Source organism: Pongo abelii, chromosome 18 (genome assembly GCF_028885655.2).
Source record: "Pongo abelii isolate AG06213 chromosome 18, NHGRI_mPonAbe1-v2.0_pri, whole genome shotgun sequence".
In the NCBI taxonomy this organism is placed as follows: domain Eukaryota; kingdom Metazoa; phylum Chordata; class Mammalia; order Primates; family Hominidae; genus Pongo; species Pongo abelii.
In genome coordinates, this window is record NC_072003.2 from 20823804 (window position 1) to 20845931 (window position 22128).

At 42.6% G+C, this 22128-nt stretch overlaps 1 protein-coding gene across 7 annotated transcripts in view; it reads right to left on the reverse strand.

Annotated features, from left to right (window-relative positions):
- Nucleotides 1-21892, reverse strand: part of LOC103889532 (ubiquitin carboxyl-terminal hydrolase 31-like) — a 58387-nt gene extending 36495 nt beyond the window's left edge. For 3 of the 7 annotated variants that reach the window (XM_054534786.2, XM_063717630.1, XM_063717631.1), the window contains exons 1-4: nucleotides 21131-21892; nucleotides 2029-2166; nucleotides 383-471; nucleotides 198-289 (exon numbers count right to left, since the gene is read on the reverse strand). In XM_054534786.2, the coding sequence (XP_054390761.1) occupies nucleotides 198-289; nucleotides 383-471; nucleotides 2029-2166; nucleotides 21131-21727 (916 nt within the window). In that variant the 5' untranslated portion in view covers nucleotides 21728-21892. The remainder of the gene's footprint in view (nucleotides 1-197; nucleotides 290-382; nucleotides 472-2028; nucleotides 2167-21130) is intronic. The other 4 variants (XM_054534789.2, XM_063717632.1, XM_054534787.2 and 1 more) reach the window with 3 other exon arrangements.
- Between the last annotated feature and the right edge of the window lie 236 nt (nucleotides 21893-22128).

Genomic DNA, 22128 nt, shown 5'->3' on the forward strand with positions numbered 1-22128 from the left:
TGCTTGCCTCATGTGCCTGCTCACCCTGCAAACTCAGGAGGGCATTTATTCTTGTAAGGTTGTAGCAATGACTGTATTCAATCCCATTATTAATCCCATTACCTGTCTAAATAAGTAAGAAGACCTAATAGGAGCCTACAGAGGAAAAGGGATACCATAAGAAAATACAGTCTTCATTTTACTAAATCCATTCTTACCTTGTGTGGGTAGAGGAATTGGCAAAGAAATGCAAAGGAAAGGATCAAAACTGTTGCTCTGTTTCTGACAATGAGGACACGTCAAAGAAGATCTTCAAAACAAAAAGGTAAGACGCTTCACATTAAAATCACCCAGAACGATGTCAGGTAAACAAAATAAGTGGAAACATCTGATTTTCTCATACCTATATTGGGCTTGAAAGAGTTCTTGTACAAAAGTGCTACAGACAGGAAAAGACGGTCCCTCAGGCATCATATCAGTCTCTGACGGTGGCTAAAAAAAAAGAAAGTACAATTTCACAGACTAGAAAGACCAATTCTTGGTTGAAGATGAAGCTAGAGAATCACAAATGACCTTGACTTCCTTTACAAGCTATGCATCAAGTGCAGATACTTCAGTGACGGGCACCTGCTAAAGGAGCCAGAACACAGCAGGTAGGATGTGGGTCGCGTGGACTCATCCCCTCACACAGACTCTGCCAGCGATCGTCTCTGCACAGCACTCAGCCGGGCAGCTCCCCTTCCCCAGGATGCTCCAGTTTCCCTCCAATTCTCAAAGCCCCCATCCCAATCTCCTCTAAGAAGTAATCCCCAACCACTTTAAAAGTACTAATCCTGGCCGGGCACAGTGGCTCATGCCTGTAATCCCAACACTTTGAGAGGCCGGGGTGGGTGGATCACTTGAGGTCGGGAGTTCGAGACCAGCCTGACCAACATGGAGAAACCCCATCTCTACTAAAAATACAAAATTAGCCGGCTGTGGTGGCACATGCCTGTAATCCCAGCTACTCAGGAGGCTGACGTAGGAGAATCACTTGAACCCAGGAAGCAGAGGTTGTGGTGAGCCGAGATTGCGCCATTGCACTCCAGCCTGGGCAACAAGAGCGAAAGTCTGTCTCAAAAAAAAAAAAGTACTAATGCTTCCCATGCCTAAATTCCCTAGTACCTATTAGTTGTGCTGTGTATGTTGATGCCTAATCACACTCTACTTCATGTTGTATTTAACTTTTCATGTCCCTCCGCCTAACAATTAGTTACTGAGCACCTGCTACCACATGCAGAGAAGCACTGTACAGAACATTAGGATACAAAGATAATAAGACCCAGTGCCTGACCTTGAGGATGTCTCAATTTGGTGGGAGCGTCAGCCACACGCATACAGTCATATGACAGAATAGAGTGTTCAGGCACAAAAGGACCTTGAATCAGAATAATTTAACAACTTACCAAACTTAGAAATTTAAAATTTGAAGTACAGAGCAGAATTATCAAAAACTTTAAAAGCTGCCCAAGGGAAGCAACCCTTTAGTCTAAATTTTTTCCATTATATAAGTCATTTTATCCATATTTGTAAGACTATATGTATAAAATTAAGAATTAATTGCTATGTTTCTCAATAAGAACATTCTGGGGCTCCTATGGTCAAATCCAATCCCAACAGCAGAGAAAATACATACGTTTCCTTTATGATTGTGTATTCATTCCAGTGAACTACAGAGTATGTGTCTTACTAGAATAGAAAGCAAACATATTCTGCTTTAAAAACAGTTTAGTGAAATGGAATCACTTTTTTTAATCTGAAGCTCATCATACATGCAAATGTTTCCCCTCTCATTAGACTATAAATTCCTTGGGGACAACAGCTCTTGTATCTCACACTGCCAGCACAGTAGTAAACAAAATGAAATGTCCTTTAAGTAGCCATTGAATCTTATACTCACCCAGAGCTTAGTCAATTTCATTGTATTAACGCAATGCAACAAGTCCTCAGTAGAAAAATCTACACACTCTCATGGCTAGCTGACTGCCCTAGGGCAGCATGCGTCCTTACCTTCAGAGGAGGCTGGCCACTCTGCTTCACTGAATGGTTGAGGTCTTCATGAACTCGGTCCAAAAGCCACAGCAGAAACTCCTGGGCATCATGCTGGGAATTTCCCCGGTACTGCAGTGCATTCTTTGACACAATAGTCTATGCAGGTAAATAAATCAGCATGAACAGCTGTGAGTTCCTGGCTTTAAAGAAAAACTATTTATTCATAATCCCAAAAGGGATGCAAGATCTCAAGGGTGTTAGAGAGTACTTCCCAGAAGGAGTGAAAAGTAAAAACAGATGCCAGTGTAAAAACCTCACCCCTAGAAACATGTACCAGAACCCTTAAAATACACTTACTCCAGCAATTCTACTTTTAGGAGTGTATCTAAAGAAATCATCAGAACAGCCTGTCAAGACTTCTAAGAAAATATTAATCAGGGTTTATAAAAGCAAATAATTGGTAATAACTTGGACATCTTAAAAAAGAGAATTGGTTAAGAGTAGGAGGAGCTGAAACTTAAGTAAAGACAGTTAAATTACGATAAAACTACATGACATCCTTAAGAAACACTATATTAAGTGAAAAAAGGTTATAAATAAGTAGTGTGAAATGTGAATGTATTCTTGTAAAAATCGTTTAGGGGGGTGTAGACATATACATACAAAGAAAAAGTTCTAAAATAACACATACCTACATATTAAGTATTATCTCTGGGTGATAGAGTAACAGTTGCTTTTTTTCCTTCTCACTTTTCATATTTTCTACAATGAATACATGTTACATAACAAAGCAGTTAAAAGTTTTGTTTCAAACTTTACAAGACTGATTTACATTGCTTTTGCTAAAATGCTAAACTTTTATTAGGTAAGATACATAACAGCTTCAAGATTCATCACTCATCAACAAAGATTTAATAAGTGTCTAAGATACTAACAGCCTAGTGAGGGGGACAGGGAGAAAGTCCACGCTTACAGTGTAGTTAATGGGATGGTGGTGATGGATGCCAAGTTTCTCATAGTCAGAGAGGGAAGTTACAGATAAGCAAGGAGGGAAGGCAATGAATCAGCTGAAGTTAGTATAAACTCCTATTTAGCTTAACATAGAGATGAACAGATAAATAATTACAGATATTTATATAAACTTGGGTTCACATCCATATATCTGTACACTGAAAGGCGAAGAAGTAGTGACACCCCAGTAACAATGTGCACATCAGTGCCCATATCTTGGTTTCTAATACCATTTTCCAATATAAAACTAGGGCACCTTGGAGAAATGGCCGATTCAACGACATTGGGACAGGGGACACGTCGTCAATGGGACACAGGAACCAATCTAAAAGAACTCCCAACAGCCAAAGCTGGAACAATCTGATCAACAGAATAAACAATATTGGGTTATAACCCAAAGTATAAAAAAGTATTAATTGATATAATTAAATGACTGAATGAATAAATAGGGAGAAGAGACAAATCTTCCTTACAGAGGAATTCCAAATAATTTATATCAATAATCCCCCCTCCAGGAGGTAAAGCTTACCACCCCTACACCTTGAGTGCGGTTTGGGATAGTGACTTACTTCCAGAGACAGGAGAATGGAAAGAGGAGTAGAAAGTAACTTATGGTTACTAACACAGTAACTAACACTGCTTCAGAGAGCTGGGCAAGGTTGACATCATCAGTGGTAAGTCACGTTGCTAGCATGTGCACTTGATATGTGATGAAAAGAACATTTTACCTCTGGTCTTCCTCCCAAAAACCCATGGCCTCAGTCTAATCATAAGGAAAACATCAGACAAAACCCAAACTGAGGGACATTCTGCAAAAAAAAAAAAAAAATGTGACTGGTGCTTCTCAAAACTATCAAGGTCTTCAAGGATAAGGAAAGTCTGAGAAACAATCACAGACCAGAAGAGACTAAGATGATGTGATGACTAAATGTAATGTGTTATCCCATGGGAGCCTGGAACAGAAAAAAGGCACAAGAGAATAACTGGGGAAACCTGAATAAAGTATCAAATTTAATCAACAGTAATGTACCAGTGTTAGCTTCTTACTTATAACAAATGCACTACAGTGACATAGGATATTAACAAAAGGGAAACTGAGTATGGGCTTCATGGAAACTCTATGCTACCTTTGCCACTTTTCTGTAAATCTAAAACTATCCTAAAAGTTTATTTAAATACGAATATATATATTTACAAACTTTCTATAAATATATATATGGCAGTTGTGTATATGTGTATCATGGGAAAAGAAGAGAGGCTAATTAAGAAGTAAGAGGATGGTGGTGTTAACTAATAGACAAGAAACCCTTCCAGGAGATGTCATTTGAGCTGGGCCTTGAAGATAAAGAGGCAGGGATTCAAGGCTGAGGAAGCAACATGCACAAACACACAAAGGTACAATATGACACCTTCAAGGAAGACCAACAAGGTAGAAATAGGCCTGAAATTCCAGATCTATTAGACAGAATGGGAGGAGATCAAACAGTAAACAGATTAGGCAGAGTAGGAGGATATGAAACAGTAAAGTCAGATGCCAGCTCAGGAAAGATTTTAAAGGCCACTCAAACATGGCACAGGGAGCCATAAATGAAATGGTAAATTAAGATCATGGGCTCTGGAGCATACAGCCTGAGTTCAGATCTCTGTTGCCCCACTTCCTATTTGTGAGGCCTGGTACTACTCTCCTCCAAAGTAAAATGGATAATAATGACTCAGTGTGATGAACAGATTTTGAGAATGCATGCCAAATATTTCACTTGTAAATGAGATATAACCAGCACTCAAATTTTAGCCATATTATATATGGGAGTAAAGACAAATCAGGGGGCCGGGTGCAGTGGCTCACACCTGTAATCCCAGCACTTTGGGAGGCCAAGGAGGGTGGATCACGAGGTCAGGAGATCGAGACCATCCTAGTTAACATGGTGAAACCCCGTCTCTACTAAAAATACAAAAAATTAGCCAGGCGTGGTAGTGCCCGCCTGTAGTCCTAGTGATTTGGGAGGCTGAGGCAGGAGAATGGTGTGAACCCGGGAGGCAGAGCTTGCAGTGAGCCAAGATCATGCCACTGCCCTCCAGCCTGGATGACAGAGCGAGACTCTATCTCAAAATAAATAAATAAATAAATAAATAAAAATTAAAAAGAGAGAAAGCAGGGGAGGCAACTGCACAATGGGAGAGTAGTTAGGAAACAAACTAAAGAGGCAAGAAATAATGACAGTCTAAGCTAAAGCAGTGAGGACAGAATGGGAAGGCAGATTTGGGAGATTTAGGAATCTGAGTGGTAGAATCAATACGATTTGTGACCTAATGAATGTGGAGAGGGAGGAAGGAGGCATTAATGTCACTCAGGTGTCTTACCTAGATGATGAGCAACTGGTAGTACCCTGCATCAAGATAGAAAATAAAAAAGGAGGAAGTCCAGGAAAGAGTTCCCAGAATGAGTCCCCCCTTTCGAATCCATTGTAGCTAAAGTTCTATGGAACCTCTGAATGGAAGGTATCTGGTAAACAACTGAAAAATACAGATCTGTGGGCTCACTGGAGGAGTCTGTGCTAAGGACAAAGATTTGGAATTCAACAGATGGGTGGTGGTAGAAACCTCAACTAAGGCTGAGAGTGCCCAGACATCATCTATAAGAGATCGAGCCAGAGGACAGAATGCAGAGGTAACCTATACTTAGGTGGGGGGCTCAAAGAAGCCCAAGAAAAACACCATCAAAGATGTAGTGAGAAAATCAGGAGAATGGTGTCTAAGAGTCAAATGAAGAGAGCTTCATGAACAAAAGGGTGATCAACAGTGTGAAATGTTGACGAATGATAAAGGAGGCCAGAGAACAAAAAACTGTCTACTATATTCCAATTAAGACAACGATAACAGAGGTGAAAAGAAGGAACAGATTTGCGATTTGCATCACAATCTGATGATCAGTTTGATGTGAATCAACAAGAAAATATTCATTTATAGATCTTGAGATTCAGATTCGGGAGGAAAAAAACAAAGGGATATCACAGAGAATACGGAGGTGTCACTGACACAACTTACTGAATAAAATGAGCAAGGGAGAAGGATCCTGATAGCAACAAAGTTTCAAATACCTGGAAGGGACCACTGGATGCCATCTCAGAAACAGGTACACAAGGAAGAACAGGCGTGATGGGAAGTCTTCACCACGGTACAAAACCTCCCCACTAAATCACCAAATCCAAGTGCTTTTTCCTCAGTCTTCATGTCTATCTCCCTTTAGCATTATATATATGTAAACGGCCCAGGCATGGTGGCTCACGCCTGTAATCCCAGCACTTTGGGAGGCTGAGACAGGTGGATCACCTGAGGTCAAGAGTTCAAAATCAGCCTGACCAACATGGTGAAACTCCGTCTCTACTAACACAAAATTAGTCGGGCGTGGTGGCACATGCCTGTAATCCCAGCTACTTGGGAGGCTGAGGCAGGAGAAATGCTTGAACCCGGGAGGCGGAGGTTGCAGTGAGCTGAGAACGCACCATTGCACTCCAGCTTAGGAGAGAAGAGTGAAACTCCATCTCAATAAAAAGAAAAATAATTTAAAAAAAATCTTATTCCATCTTGAAATGGTTTGGCTTATGGCCTTATGTTCCCCTCATTTAGAAGAATCAAAACCAAAGGCATTAGTATGTATAATGGAAGAATGTGAGCTACAGAAGAGAAGATTTCCTAATTTTAAAAAAATGAATAGCCGGGTGCGGTGGCTCACACCTGTAATCCCAGCACTTTGGGAGGCTGAGGTGGGCAGATCACCTGAGGTCGGGAGTTGAAGACCAGCCTGACCAACATGGAGAAATCCCGTCTCTACTAAAAATACAAAATTAGCCGGGCATGGTGGTGCATGGCTGTAGTCCCAGCTACTCAAGAGGCTGAGGCAGGAGAATTGCTTGAACCCGGGAGGTGGAGGTTGTGGTGAGCCGAGATCACGCCATTGCACTCCAGCCTGGGCAACAAGAGTGAAACTCCGTCCCCCCCAAAAAAAAGAATTGATAAAAAACATCATTAGCACTAATGAAACCTTGGTTGACTCGGGATGTAAGACAAACATGTAGGTGTCACTATACTGACGGATCGAAAGAGGAAAGCAGATGACACCAAGGTCTCCCATTTCTGACTTAAGTAGGTAATGAACCAGGAACAGAGGAAGAGATTAGGGGACCACAGTTTTGAACAAGCTGCATTTGAGGTATCAACATGATCCCAAGTGAGGTTAAATCTGGTGCTCGGGAAACAGATTTGAGCTGGAAATTTGAATCAGAGCAGCACACGCCTATCACATGAGACAGAACCCAGGGAACATCTGGTAAGAAGAGGAAGCAGCCGGGACAGAATCTTGAACACTGGAAAAGGTCACAGAAAAGCTGCCCGTGAAAAGCAAAGAGGTGGCAGCCAGGAGAGAGAGAGTGGCATCATACAAGTGAGGACAGAGAAACCTCCACGGAGGCGGAAGCAACAATGAAAACTACTGCAGAAAAGGCAAGTCAGGCAGGCTCTGAGGCAGATCCTCTAGAATAGCAAATTAAGAGGCTGCTTGCTCATGTAATCTCAATGAAGCAGAATATTTATCAGAGAGGGTTAAAAGAAACAAGGCAAGGGTTTGAATGACTGCCAGAGATCATTCTTCATCACCAAGGAGCTCAGTTATAAAAGGATGGAGGAAAGATGCTGTGACCATCTGGAGGGGACCTTCAGGAGCAGAGGGACCCACAGGCTAAGGGAAGGAGCTAACAGAAAGGAGATATCTGAATAAAGATGATTCTTCAGGCTGGGTACAGTGGCTCAAACCTGTAATCCCAGCACTTTGGGAGGCTGAGGTGGGTGGATGACCTGAGGTCAGGAGTTCAACATCAGCCTCGCCAACATGGTGAAACCCCATCTCTACTAAAAATACAGAAGTTAGCCAGGCGTGGTGGTGGGCGCCTGTAATCCCAACTACTTAGGCGACTGAGGCAGGAGAGTTGCTTGAACCTGGGAGGTGGAGATTGCAGTGAGCTGAGATCGCATCACTGCACTCCAGCCTGGGCAATGGAGCAAGACCCTTACTCAAAAAAAAAAAAAAAAAAAAAGGTGATTCTTTGGTAAGGGGAAAAGGAGAGATTGATTTAAAAGAGGCTGCAGAGGAACTGGCCTTAAACAGAAGGTAGGTAGGAGAGATGGAAGAGAAGGAGGTAAAGATAGTCCTGGATGCAGATAAACTAGTGATAGGAAAGCAGGGAACCTGGTTTTTTGAGTTTATTTTGTAAAGAAAGTAGAGGACAACTGCCAAGAGGAGCTCTTACGTGTAACAGGGGTAATGACAATCTCATAGCATAGAGTTGGGCCACACAAACTGTCAGAAGTACAGCAAGCTTCTGTTCTGAATCCTCTCTCTTAATTGACTCCCAATGGGGAAAAAATAGAAAAAAAAAAAAAAAGTTTCAGCATAGACATTCCTAACAAATTAACTGAAATCAAACTCTTCCTCACATTTCAAAGCAGATATTTTATACACAGCATCCATTCAGATTTCAGGGTGGAGAGTACGTTCAGTTATCAAGACTGCATTAAATTTATTTACGCTTCTGTCCACTATCACTTCAACTCATCCACACTTATCCACCAACTGCTGTGTTCTAAGGCAGAGTGCCAATGCTGCTCAACAACATGTTTGTTGGGCACAACCAAACAGGTAACAGAACGTCCACAATCCTCATAACTAGGGCAAAAACCATTCTGGGTCAACCCCACCCTAAATCACTATATCAGACCCTAAAGGAAATTTAAGGAAAAGAAAATCTCAATACACAAACACAAAAGGTCCTCTTCTGCCTCTTTTTACCCCTCACAATGGTAACTTATTCCCACTGCAGATACCCAGGGGACTACTTATCTTACCTCTTCCCCAGACAAAACAAAACACAGAAGAATCTAATGGCCAATCCTTTAGTATGTATCACAGAAAAAAGAAAAGCAGTAGGAGTCAAGAATCCTAAGCTCAAGCTCCGGCTCTGCCACAAACCACTGGTTATCAGAGGCAACTCACTGAACCTGTGATTCGAATCCTGGTTCACCAAATGAGCAGATGAGACCCCTGCATCCCAAATCTTCACCCAAGCCCTTCCCCAAGAGTCCCGGCAAGTGATCTGGTATACGTTTTTGGTCACATCTGATGTTGCTTTGATTTGCCTTTTACGATCTTTTTTCATAATTAAACCTTAGTTTATTTGATGTCCTAAATTAATCTTTCTGTATGTTTGCAGTTTTGAAAAAGTTGATTATCAATGTCCTCTGTAAATAGAAGCATTGCTACAATCTGAGAAATTATTGATGTCATTTCTATAGAAAACAGAATGTGGGCCAGGTGTGCTGGCTTATGCTTGTAATCTCAGCACATTGGGAGGCCAAGGCAGGAGGATGGCTTGAGCCCAGTTCTAGACCAACCTGGGCAACATATCGAGACCCTGTCTCTATTTAAAATAAATAAAAAAAAATAGAAAAGAAAAGAAAAAATAACATGCACCTTCTTAAAATTAATCTTACATATTTGTGTCTATTTTACAGAATTTGGGTATAGTGTTTCTGTTTGGAAAAAAATATTAAACTGAGTCTCTTGGTCTCCTGGCTTAAATCCTGTACATCCTACTATAAACAAGTTTGACCCCTGCTCCTATTTTCCCCTCAGTTGGGATGATCCTTAGCATATAGTTACTAAATAATAAAGTAAAAGGCAAAACACTTACCGGGTTTTCAAGTTTCATAAAATTTCTCCTTACCCTTCAAAGAGAGAATGTTTTTATTTTTTTCCCTTAAAGAAAAAAAAAAAAAAAAGAGTTGGAAACATGGGTCAGAAAAGAAAAGAGCCATAAAATTAGACATGAGGGTCTTTCTTCCTGTAGAGCCCTAGTAAAGAGGCTGAAGCATCCCGGGCTCCAGGGAAAAGATACTGACTGGTCCAAGACATCCTTCACCTAACTCCAGGAAGAAGAAGAAAAAGCAACGGTCGGTCACTGGTGACTTCCACCCATGGGAAATGGATGTGGCAATACTGGTCTGACATGAATGATCGGGAGTTGGACTTCTCTTTTGGGAAGAAGGGTAGCTTGCAAGACTCATCAAACCCAATCATTGCCCACTTTCTTTGATTCTATGCCAGAAGAAACACAAAATTTGTTTCCAGTGATCACGGACAAAAACAAAAACAAACAAACAAAAACAGAAGAACTCAGGAGGACAATAGTATTTACATTTTTAGAAAAAGAAATAGATGAAATGCAAACAGCTGGGTAGTATCTAAAAGTGAAATCTGGCTTATGGGCTGCTGCTGGAAATAAAATAATAAGCGCTTGTCTTGAGAAAAGTTTCATCGTTTGAATTTTACTTTCAGGACGCCTACTAAGTTGATGAAGAATAATTAGCTAAAACATAAGGGATAAAATTTGTACAAATAGATGAACACTGTAAAAACAGATACGACTCATGAAAAAATGGTAATATAGTGTCCATGCAATAGTATGACATACTAGGACACAGAATAAATAGGGCCTTCTGTGCCCTTCATCTATTCTTCCTCCTTATCTTCTCCTCTGAGGGGAGAGGAGACAAATAAGACTGAGAGGCCCCTAATATTTGCTGGCTGGGGCAACAGCCCCTTGAAAGGGACCCTAAGGCCTCTAGGCTTTCATATGTACTTCCCCTAGGGCTGGAATGCCCTCCACCACACCCTTCAAACAGCTCTCCCTCCTCAGAAAGATAAGCAGGGGACCTTGGTGGGAGAGGAGAGAGAAATGAGGCACAGGGAAAGGGGGCTTCCATCCAGGATGGAAAGACAACCTGATGAGGACAGGAGCAAATGCCACACACATTCCTTGGACTCTGTTCACATTTGGCCACAGAGAAAAGCATGTTATTCCTGGTACAGGTTGAGTATCCCTTATCCAAAATGTTCAGAACCATAGGTATTTCAGAGTTCATATTTTTTTCAGATTTCTGATTATTTGTATTATACTTACCAGCTGAGTATCCCAAATTTGAAAATTCAAAATCCAAAATGCTCCAATGAGCATTTCTTTTGAGCATCATGTGAGTGCTCAGAAAGTTTCAAATTTTGGAGCATTTCAGATTTCAGATTGTCAGATTTAGGAGGGTCAACCTGTACAGAGCTCCTGATCCTTCCAGGCACAAGGGCCAAGCATAGGATAACTCAAGTATAGGTGTCCATCATATCCAAGTTCTCAGGATGCAAACTCAGGAACGAAATAGATTTGTATAGCAAAGAATATCTGCACTGCTGTAAGATTAGTGTCAGATTTTAAGCAAATTCATATGTACCACAAAGACCTAGTGGCAAAGACTCATTGCTGAATAACGACTAGTAAAGTATGCATTCCTCACCTAAAAGAAAAGGCTATAATAAAGGGGCTGAGTAATGGTTACTGCATTTCAAGAAATTATAACTGACTCGTGAAACCACAAAACTAAGGGTTGAAGTATGGTCAAGAGCCAGGAAAAAAGGGAGAAATAGTGAAAGGAATATCCTATAAGTGGATTCAGCCAGACAAACAAGGAGCAAAAGTTGTCCCAACTGATTATACAAGTAGCAAGAGAAGACCTCCAAGTAAGTATTTACACAATGGTAAAAACTTTCTGCTAGAAATGCAGTAGAAAAAGAAAGACTGGATTATGAATACCAGAGTTCAAGTTCTCATTCTACTACTTTTGATTTTTTTCATTTTCTTATTTTTGTTGTTGTTGTTGTTGTTGTTGACATGGAGTCTCTCTCTGCCCAGGCTGGAGCGCAGTAGTGCGATCTCAGCTCACTGCAACTTCCACCTCCCGGGTTCAAGCAATTCTCCTGCCTCAGCCTCCAAGTAGCTGGGACTACAGGTGCACGCCACCACGTCCCGCTAATTTTTGTATTTTTAGTAGAGATGGGGTTTCACCATGTTGGCCAGGCTGGTCTCGAACTCCTGACTTCAAGTGATCCTCCCATTTCAGCCTCTCAAAGTGCTGGGATTACAGGTGTCAGTCTCTCCACCCGAACTTTCTACCATTTTTTACTTAACACGTGCTTCTCTGAGCCTCAGTCATCTTTTCTGCAAAATGGGAATGGTGATAGTTATGCTTTTCTAAAAGGATTACTGTAAGGCTTTAATGAGATCATAAAAGCATTTTGTAAAGTCTAAAACTCTGTACAGATGCTATTATGTTAGTTTTGAAAAATAGAATAAAAAAAGAAAAGAATTACCCTATGATACCACACAATCCTTAAAAATGCCAAAGAGAAAGAAAACGAGAAAATATCTAAAGCATTAGTTCTCTATCCTGGCTGCACATTAGAATTACCTGGGGAAAGTTAAAAATAAAAACCATGTCCTGGCAGCAGCCCACTGTTAATTTTTTTTTCAAGTGTGACTTATTTTTAATGACTATTTCTAACGTGAAGCCAAGTCTGAGAACAAACACAGCCACATTGGAAAAGCTCCAGAGTTTCACTTCCAAAAGCACCAAAACTTATGGGAGGCTCCTTTGTCATAAGCGCATTATATGACTTCTTACATTACGTTTTATTCATATCTCCAGGACATACCATCTCACATGCACCACTAGACAGTGAACAGGAATAATGTCTTACTCAATATTACTTCCCCAATACCTAGCAAATACAATGCTTGGTGCAAAGGGTAACAATAACAGTTAATACTTATAGAGCGCTTACACTGTATCAGGCATTACGCTTATTGCTTATAGATGTTATTTTCTATAAAATTCACCCTTAATGGCTGGGTGCAGTGGCTCATGCCTGTAATCCCAGCTACTCTAGAGGCTGAGGCAGGAGGGTCGCTTGAACCCAGGAGGCGGAGGTTGCAGTCAACTGAGATCGCATCACCGCACTGCAGCCTGGGCAACACTGCAAGGCTCTGTCTCAAAAAAATAATAAAATAAAATAAATAAATTCACCCTTAGGAAATTCCCTATGCTGTATTCTTATTTATGGATGAAAAAACTTAGCCTCAGAGAAACAAAGTAACTTTTCAAAGTCACCACTCTTCTTTTTTTCTTTCTTTTTTTTGAGACAGTCTCACTTTGTCCCCCAGGCTGGAGTGCGGTGGCACAATCTCAGCTCACTGCGACCTCCGCCTCCCGAGTTCAAGCGATTCTCCTGCCTCAGCCTTCCAAGTAGCTGGGATTACAGGCGCATATCACCATGCCCAGCTGATTTTTGTATTTTTTGTAGAGACGGGTTTTACCATGTTGGCCAGGCTGGTCTCAAACTCCTGACCTCAAGTGAGCCGCCTGCCTCAGCCTCCCACAGTGCTGGGATTATAGGCATGAGCCACCGTGCCCGGCCAGTTACCACTATTCTTCAACCTCAGCTGATTAAAAAAGCCTTAAAATATTTTTGCCCATAATCCTTCTTCAACAAAGTACCTTAAAATGATTTGTCCCCATATAGGACTCAGCATCCTACAGGGCTCACGTTCTTCATTCTAAATGTCAATTCTCAGTTAGACATAAAGCACGACTAAACTACAGCTGCACCAACCCTGAGGCTTCAGGGAATTTATCTGCTCTTAAATAAATCCTTGTTAAGCAGTTTTTGTTTTGTTGCAATTTGTATTTCTTCCTATGACTGAAATATGGCCCAGAAACAAAAATGCCGTTTATCTAATTGGCATGTTATTTGAGAAATAAGGAGGAATGCAGACAATGTAGAATGATCAAGTTGCAGCATGTGAAGAACTATGTCCTGCCCAAGTGTCCCAGGATGCTAGAGAAAGCAAACACACCAGAGACAAAGATCTGGCTTCAGGGAACTCCATCTGTCTCTCATCAGTAATGTAAAGGGGGTGTTCTTCACCTTAAATGCTCAAGCTGCTCTTCTGGTGGAGATTAATTCCACCAATAGTTCATCCTTCCCCGCACAACTTAAGTGGCCAAGACTTGCTGACTCCAAGTTTAGAGTCAGCTCAGGTCACCAAAATGTATTTAACTACCCAATCAACTAACTCAAGTAACTCAAAAGTATCTTCTTTTTGGACCCTTTCTCATTTTTCCAACACAATCTACCATTCAAAACTATAGTAAAACAAACCCTTTTTTTAAGGAGGAAGGGGGGAAATTTTGACTTACAATCAACACAAAAAAGCAAACGTCCAGTCCCAATGCAAGTTGATCATCATACAGGAAGAATGATAATCTGAAAGAGTTAAAGTTAAAACTGAAAAGCCACCTAAATATATAATAAATTATTATATATTCCTGTCATGAAACATTACAAATGGTTGAGGGTTTAAAAAGCATCAAGTTGTACACTTTAAATATACACAATTTTTATGTGTCAATGATATCTCAGGCTGTTTAAAAACAAGAGACAGACCTATGGAGCTTTAAACCAAAGTTTTCCATTTATAGTAACTCTAAACCCAAAGCCCAAACCAACCTCTGGATCTTAACCACTGGGGAAAGAGACAGCAGCCAGCATCAAAGGAAAATTAGAGAGAGAAAAAGAATGTATCCCTACAGCTACATCCAGTGGCCTTTTGAGGCCATCCTGGCTTGCCAGGTGGTGGGAGATGAATGCTTAACCCTAGGAAGAGAAAAAAAGAATGGCAGTGGCAGCTTTCTGAGCAAGTAAAAGAAGGTAGAGAAGGAACATACAGACTTACGAACTCAGCACAATGACCCTGCCCACAGCACAAGAGCCAATCAATGTTCTTCACTGAGTGGTGCTCCTCTCCGTGAAGTAAAGTGACCTATACATCCCAGGAGGCAGAATAAGGTGGGAAAGGCAAGGACTAGAGGAAAAATGAGATAAGGCCTTGAACTACCCCTAAGCCAAAGATGCATATATTTCTTCTATAAACACACACAGATTATATACACACACACAAGAGGCAAAATCCTCTTGATTTTGAATATACTGACATTTTATTACAACAGACCTAAAATGTTTTTGACTGAAGCCGATTTTATAAGGGGATCCAAAATATTCTGGAAATAACCTTGCATTGACTCATTATTCTGCTATTGCATTTTTATAACTGCAACATCACTTAGTAGTAACAAAGGGAGACTATTCATAAGCAGATCCAGCAAGTTTCACTATAAATTATGCATTCACATCGCCATAAACCCAGAGTACTCCCAGTAAATTTTAACTGCCTGAGATGCTTGCAAGTCACAGACCTGCTGTGGCACTCTACACAGCCAACCCTATGGATACTTGACAGGCAAGCCAGGCTGACTCTTAGGCCTCCAATCAATCACAGCCTCCGCTCATTCTTTCAATCCTGGACACAAGAATCAGATCTCCTAAAAACCAGCACAGACACCTCCAGCTCATCCTGGCTCCAGTCTTCTCCTAGCAAAGTACAATTTAGAACCTTCCCAGCCTAGGCCTGGCCGGGCCCGGCCCCATCTTTACCAATTCTAGTCAGTTCAGGCCTTGGTCACCTGCCTGTCTTATGTGGATGCTAAATGGATGAGTGTGTGAATATACAGACAGTAAACAAAGAGAAGAGTGTGAAATCAAAATAGGGCTATTCCCTAGTATCAAAATGCTACTATCACATAGTAACTTCAAAGAATAGATCAAGCTGTTCTCCCTACTAACCAAAGAAATGCAAATTAAAACAATGAAATGCTATTTTCTACTTAGCAACTTAAAGATTTCTTTTTTAATAACAACAGTGGGGTACCACACATTCTTAACAATGCTAGTGGTAAAATCCTTCTGTAAATAAGGTAATAATATGATTTAAGAGCCTTTGAAATAGGTAACTACTGAAAGGAATTTCGTTTTATGTAGCCTCAAGAAATAATCAAAAGTGAAAGATTAATGTACAATATACATTCATTACAAACAGAAGCCATCTACATGCCCAAAAATAGGTTATAGTACCTTCATATAATGATCTGAAAAGTTTTTATGATGAAAATTACTCATAAGACAATACAAAATTAAGATCACATGACGAAAATCTGGATATATGCTTTGATATCAATTACGTTATACACACACAGGGGAGGGGAAGGCAAGTAAGTCAATTTTATTATTTCAACTTGCATATATTTTCCATGTTTCCTACAAAACTTTAGACACTACTCTTACAGAAATAGATGTTATCTATTATCAAATTTTAGCAAAAGAACCCAGACACAAAAGAATATATACTTATTGCAAACCAAAACCACAATGAGATACCACTTCACGCCTACTCAAACGGCTATAAAGAAAAAGACAGACATTAACAAGTGTTGAGAAGGATATGGAAAAACTGGAACCCTCACACAGTCCTCGTGGGAATAAAATGGTATGGCAACATTGGCAAAGTGCCTGACAGCTCCTCAAACAATTAAACACAGTTACCATATGACCCAGCAATTCCATCTCTAAAATATACCTGAGGAACAAAAACACATCTCCACATAAAAATCTGTACGTGAATGTTCACAGCAGCATTATTTATAATTGCCAAAGTAGAAACAACTCAAACGTCCATCAGCAGATGAATAAACAAAATGTGAAATATTCATATAATAGAATATTTTGCAGCTATAAAACGGAATGTAGTATGATATATACTACAAGATGATTAATCTTGAAAATATCATGCTAAGTGAAAGAAGCCAGATGCAAAAGGCCACATATATGATTCCTTTTATCTGAAATGTCCAGACTAGATAGAGACACAATGTAGCTTAGCGTTCATGTAGGGCTGGAATATTCCACAGAAATAAGGAGTGACTGCTAATGAGTATGGGGTTTTTTGGGGGGTAATTAAAAATGTTCTAAAATTGATTGTGATAATGTTTGCACAACTCCAAGAATATAATCGAACTGTACACTAAATGGATGAATTAAATCGTAGGTTAACTGTATCTCAATAAAGCTGTTTTTAAAACAATATATACTTATTTCACTCATAATAAAGTCCAACAACAGACAAAACTAATCGATGGTGTTAGAAGACAGTCTATGTTTAATCAATGGTGTTAGAAGACGGTCTAATGGATGGTGTTAGAAGACAGTCTAACATTCCAGAAAGGGTACCTTCTGGAGTGTTAGAGATGTCCTATTTCTTGATCTGGGTTACAAATTATCACTTTAGGATAACACATCAACCTGTACGCTAACGACATATATATTTTTCTGTATGTATGCCATACTTTGTTCAAAAAGTTGACATTAGGCTGGGCGCAGCAGCTCACGCCTGTAATCCTCGGACTCTGGGAGGCCGAGGTGGATGGATCACCTGAGGTCAGGAGTTCGAGACCAACCTGGCCAACAGGGTGAAACCCTGTCTCTACTAAAAATACAAAAATTAGCCAGGCGTGGTGGTGCACGCCTGTAATTCCAGCTACTCATGAGGCTGAAGGAGGAGAAGCACTTGAACCTGGGAGGTGGAGGTTTCAGTGAGCCGAGATCATGCCACTGCACACCAGCCTGGACAACAGAACAAGGCTGCATCTCAAATAAACAAACAAACAAATAAATAAATAAATAAAATAAAAAATTAAAAAGTTGACATTAAAATGGAAAAACACTAAAGTTTCTTAATTTAGTCAGACGCTCAGACTCTAACTCAGTTTAGTTAATCTTATTTAGAGCCGATTCCATTTATCTAGTTACTTAACTAAAAAGCAGATTAGAAACTGCAAAATAGTCAGGCATGGTGTCTCATGCCTATAATCTCAACACTTTGGGAGGCCAAGGCAGAAAGATCACTTGTGGCCAAGAGTTTGAGACCAGCCCAGGCAACAAAGAGAGACCTGGTTTCTACCAAAAATTTAAAAATTAGCCAGGCATGGTGGCGCACACCTGTGGTCCCAGCCACCGGGGAGCTGAGGTGAGAAGATTACTTGAGCCTGGGAGATAGAGGCTACAGTGAGCCATGATCACACCACTGCACTCCAGCCTGGGAGACAGAGTGAGATTCTGTCTCAAAAGAAAAGAAGAAAAGTACAGGAGGAAGTAGGAGGTACAGGATCCCAGCAACAGGATAAAGCAAGAGAAAACTAGCATGAAGATGGTAGGGAGCAATGAAAGCAAATATCATAGGAGAAATAAGAATTCGAACAATATAGCAATCCAGAACCACTCAATAGGGCCTATGTAGTCCCACTAGCCCCAAAAGAAACCTCCATATTACCTAAAAGGAGATCAATCAATGATGTTCATAACAACCCTAAGTCACCAAGGAACAAATGAGTATGTCTAGGATTCTCACCCTGGCAATGAGTACAAAATAATATGATCAAGCCATCTAATCAAAAGAAAAGGTTAAAATTGTAAGGATCTGATGTTCAAATAAGTAGTTACCTCAGAAGTCACTTATGTAAAAGACTCATTCCCCAAAATGCCAGGCACATGGATTATCATTGTGTTATTCAACGATGATACAATGGCACAGAATGTATCATACTGAGAAGTGAGTGCCCTCTCCGGGACATACTCCTCAGTGAGTCATCCAGCACTAGGACACTGGAGATATAAATAAATACCACCTCTTCAAAAACAGTCTGAAATTCAAGTGGTCAAAACTTAGAGCATCATGGCCGGGCATGGTGCCTCATGCCTGTAATCCTAGCACGAGGCTGAGGCGGGTGGATCACCGGAGGTCAGGAGTTCAAGACCAGCCTAGCCAACATGGTGAAACCCCGTCTCTGCTAAAAATACAGAAATTAGCCAGGTGTGGTGGTGGGTGCCTGTAATCCCAGCTACTTGGGAGGCTGAGGCAGGAGAATTGCTTGAACCCGGGAGGTGGAGGTTGCAATGAGCCGAGATCATGCCACTGCACTCCAGCCTGGGTGACAGAGCAAGACTCTGTCTCACAAAAATAAAAAAATTTAAAAAACCCTAGAGCATCTACGCATCAAAGGTAAGCTATAAAACAATCAGACTTGCAAAGCTAGACCCAGTGAAAGTGTAGAGGTGGAGCGTACTTCTCGTCAGCACTTAACTATGGTGATATTTTGCAAGATCCTTTCTACGCCTCTGTCCTACCAGCATCCCTTTCTTATGTCCCAGACCTGCTGTCACAGGCTGGGTTGGTTGGTGTGTTGGTTGGTTGTTCTTGCTAAAATGTTTTCACCACTCAGGTGTAAAGGAGTCGATGGTTGTTAAACACCACGATCTGTGAGGATGGTATTACTATGTGGCAATGAAAAGGAAAATATGGAAACTGAGGCTCAGTGACCTGCCCAAGATCTCAGCTGCACTAGGAGTCTCACTACATTCAAAACTCATAGGCTCACAGATTTTCAAAAGGGAAAGAGTAGCCTCTGACCCTGGATGCCCTCCACCTCCCCCAGCTCTACCCTCTGACGCTTGACAGAATCTGGGAAGGGGTGGCGGCAGCTACAACAGCTTAACCAGCTGCCTGACATCACAATAGAACCTGAAGGGTAACTAACCCCTTCCTCCAGCTGGATACAAAATAAAAAGCAGCCAATAGTCCTTTCTTTCCCATCTGAAGGGAAATTAAGCTACTCTCCTTTCTTCCTGTCACTAGTAAAATTGTGAAATCATTAACTAGTAGATATTTTCCACCAGCTGTTGCTTTTAAAGGAGTTTGTCCTTTTCCTTAGCTACCCTAGTTTATTACAACTTCCACGACACGAAGACTCTGAAACGAGGAAGATTCACCAAGTCGTCACTGTACTGTTAAAAAGGAACTCTTATTTTTAGAAGATTAAAGAACTTTCCAACTTAATGTATCTGTGTAATTACTGGGAGCAACTCTGGTCAGGGAATAAGTTCTTACTATTATTCTTCTCCAGCTACAGAGAGCCATAACCTTCAAATAAAGAAAGTGTTTAATTTCCTTCTCTAGAGTTTGGAAACAGCCTTTCTCTGCTCCCATCATTGCTCAAAGTAAAGTAAATACAGAAGTTAATTCCCTGCTCATTCATTTGCTCATGAATATGCACACAAGGGTCACGACTAGTTACTATGGGGGTTAAAGGGAATCATAGCAGCCATACATGGTGCCTCATGCCTATAATCTCAGCACTTTGGGAGGCCGAGACGAGAGGATCACTTGAGGCCAGGAATTCAAGACCAGCCTAGGCAATATACCAAGAATTGTCTCTACAAGAAAAAAAAAGTTTTAATTAGCTGAGAGTGGTGGCAGGCACCTGTCGTCCCAGCTACTGCAGAGGCTGAGGTGGGAGGATTGCTTGAGCCCAAGTTTGAGGCTGCAGTAAGCTATGACTGCACCATTGAACACTAACCTGGATACAGAGCGACCCTGTCTCTTAAAAAAAAAAAAAAAAAAAAGCCTGGGCATAGTGGCTCATACCTGTAATCTCAGCACTTTGGGAGGCCAAAGAGGGGAGGGTGGCTTGAGGACAAGAGTTCAAGACCAGCCTGGACAACAGAGCAAGACCCTGTCTCTAAAAACAAAATAAAAATAAAAAGTAGCCTGTCAGCACATCAATCACATCAGCAGGTTTTTTTTCTTCAAACCACTATCTGATATTACCTCGTTAACTTCTTCAAGTCTTTAATAACAAAAATAATAGCAGCAAATACACATGATATTGAAGTATTTTACTTATCAGGTTGAACCCTATAAAAGTGCCAATCTGTAAATAAAAAACGGTGAAATATGGATAATTCCACAGTGTTCGACCTAATATATCAACTTGTTTGCAGCTCACAACCACCTTATAAAGTAGGTCCCAGATGAAGAAACTGTAAGCACAGAGAGGCTGCTTAACTTACCCGAGGTCACATTGCTAGTAAGTGGCAGAATCAGGATTTGAACCCATGCTCAACACTCCCACCCCACAAAAATGCAAGTTCCATGAAGGCGGACAGTCTTGTTCATTGCAACGTCACTCCCATTGCCTATTATCACAGAGTATGGGCATGTTATGTAGTAAGCTCTCAATAATTACATGTTGAGCGAGTGAGTGAGTGAGTGAATAAATGAATGAATGAATGAACCTCCTTACAATCACTGGTCGATTGCCCAGACCACTCGGAGCAACCAATGCAGAAGCCTGCCAGGCCAAGAGGAACCGAGGGAAGGAAGACCTGGGCGGGCAGGTGCCCCAGGGGCTCCGGGTGCAGTCGGGGCGCGGCGGCGCGCGGGCTCACCTTGAAGTCGCGGCTGTGCTGCGAGGTGTACTCCAGGGTCCAGAGGGCCCGCACCAGGTGCGCCAGCTGCTCAGTGACCTCGCCCTGGCCCTGCGCGCCGCGGCCCGTAGGCTGCTCGGGGTGAGGCGAGGGCTCAGGCCGCCCCGCCGGGTACTGGCCCAGCGCCAGGCACTCCGCGAAGAGCTCGGTGTTGCTGAGGCACTGCAGCATGGCGTTCATGAAGCACGTGTTGCAGTGGTTGCGGAGCCCCGCCACGCCGGGCACCGGCTTGGCGGCGCGGGACAGGCGGGCGGCAGCGGGCACGGCGGCGGCCGGCCCCGGCGGGAAGCAGCTGCAGAGGCCGCCGCGGTCCGGGGCGGCGCTCTCAGAGCTAAAGTGCGAGAGCGTGGACAGCGTCTTGAGAACGCGGCTCATGAAGCTGCCCACCGAGCGTGCAGAAGAGGGCGAGGAGGGCGCGGCCGGCCCGGACGCCCCGGAGTCCCCCGCGCCGCCGCCGCTAGCGCGGCGGCTCGGAAACAGCCGCTTGCTGAAGGAGCGCTTCTCCTTCCCGCTCGCCGCCGCCGGCGGCCCGGACCCGGGCGCCGTTACCTTGGACATGGCGGCGGCCGCAGACACTCATCACCGTGCCCGCCCGCCTGGCCCGCGGCCCCGCCACAGCCGCCGCCGCATCTCGCAGCGCCGCGCCTCACCGGCCCGGGTGCTCCACTCCCAACACACCTCAAAGCGCAGCGGCGCCAGCGAGCGAGCGGCGGCCGGCGGGGCCAGCGGGCGGGCGCGCGCGCGGTCCGCCCAGCTGGGCCGCTCACGTGACGCGCCTCCCGGCACCGCCCGCCCCGCGCTGAAGCCGCCTCGGCCGCCATGTTCACTGTGGGACGATAGCTGCCTCTCCAGCCGGACGCGATGCCTGGAGGCTGTGGGCGCGGTCCTGCTGCGTGAAGCCTGAGGGAGGCCATGTCTAGTGTGGGCGCGGTCCCGGCTTGGAGGAAAAGGCTGGGCTC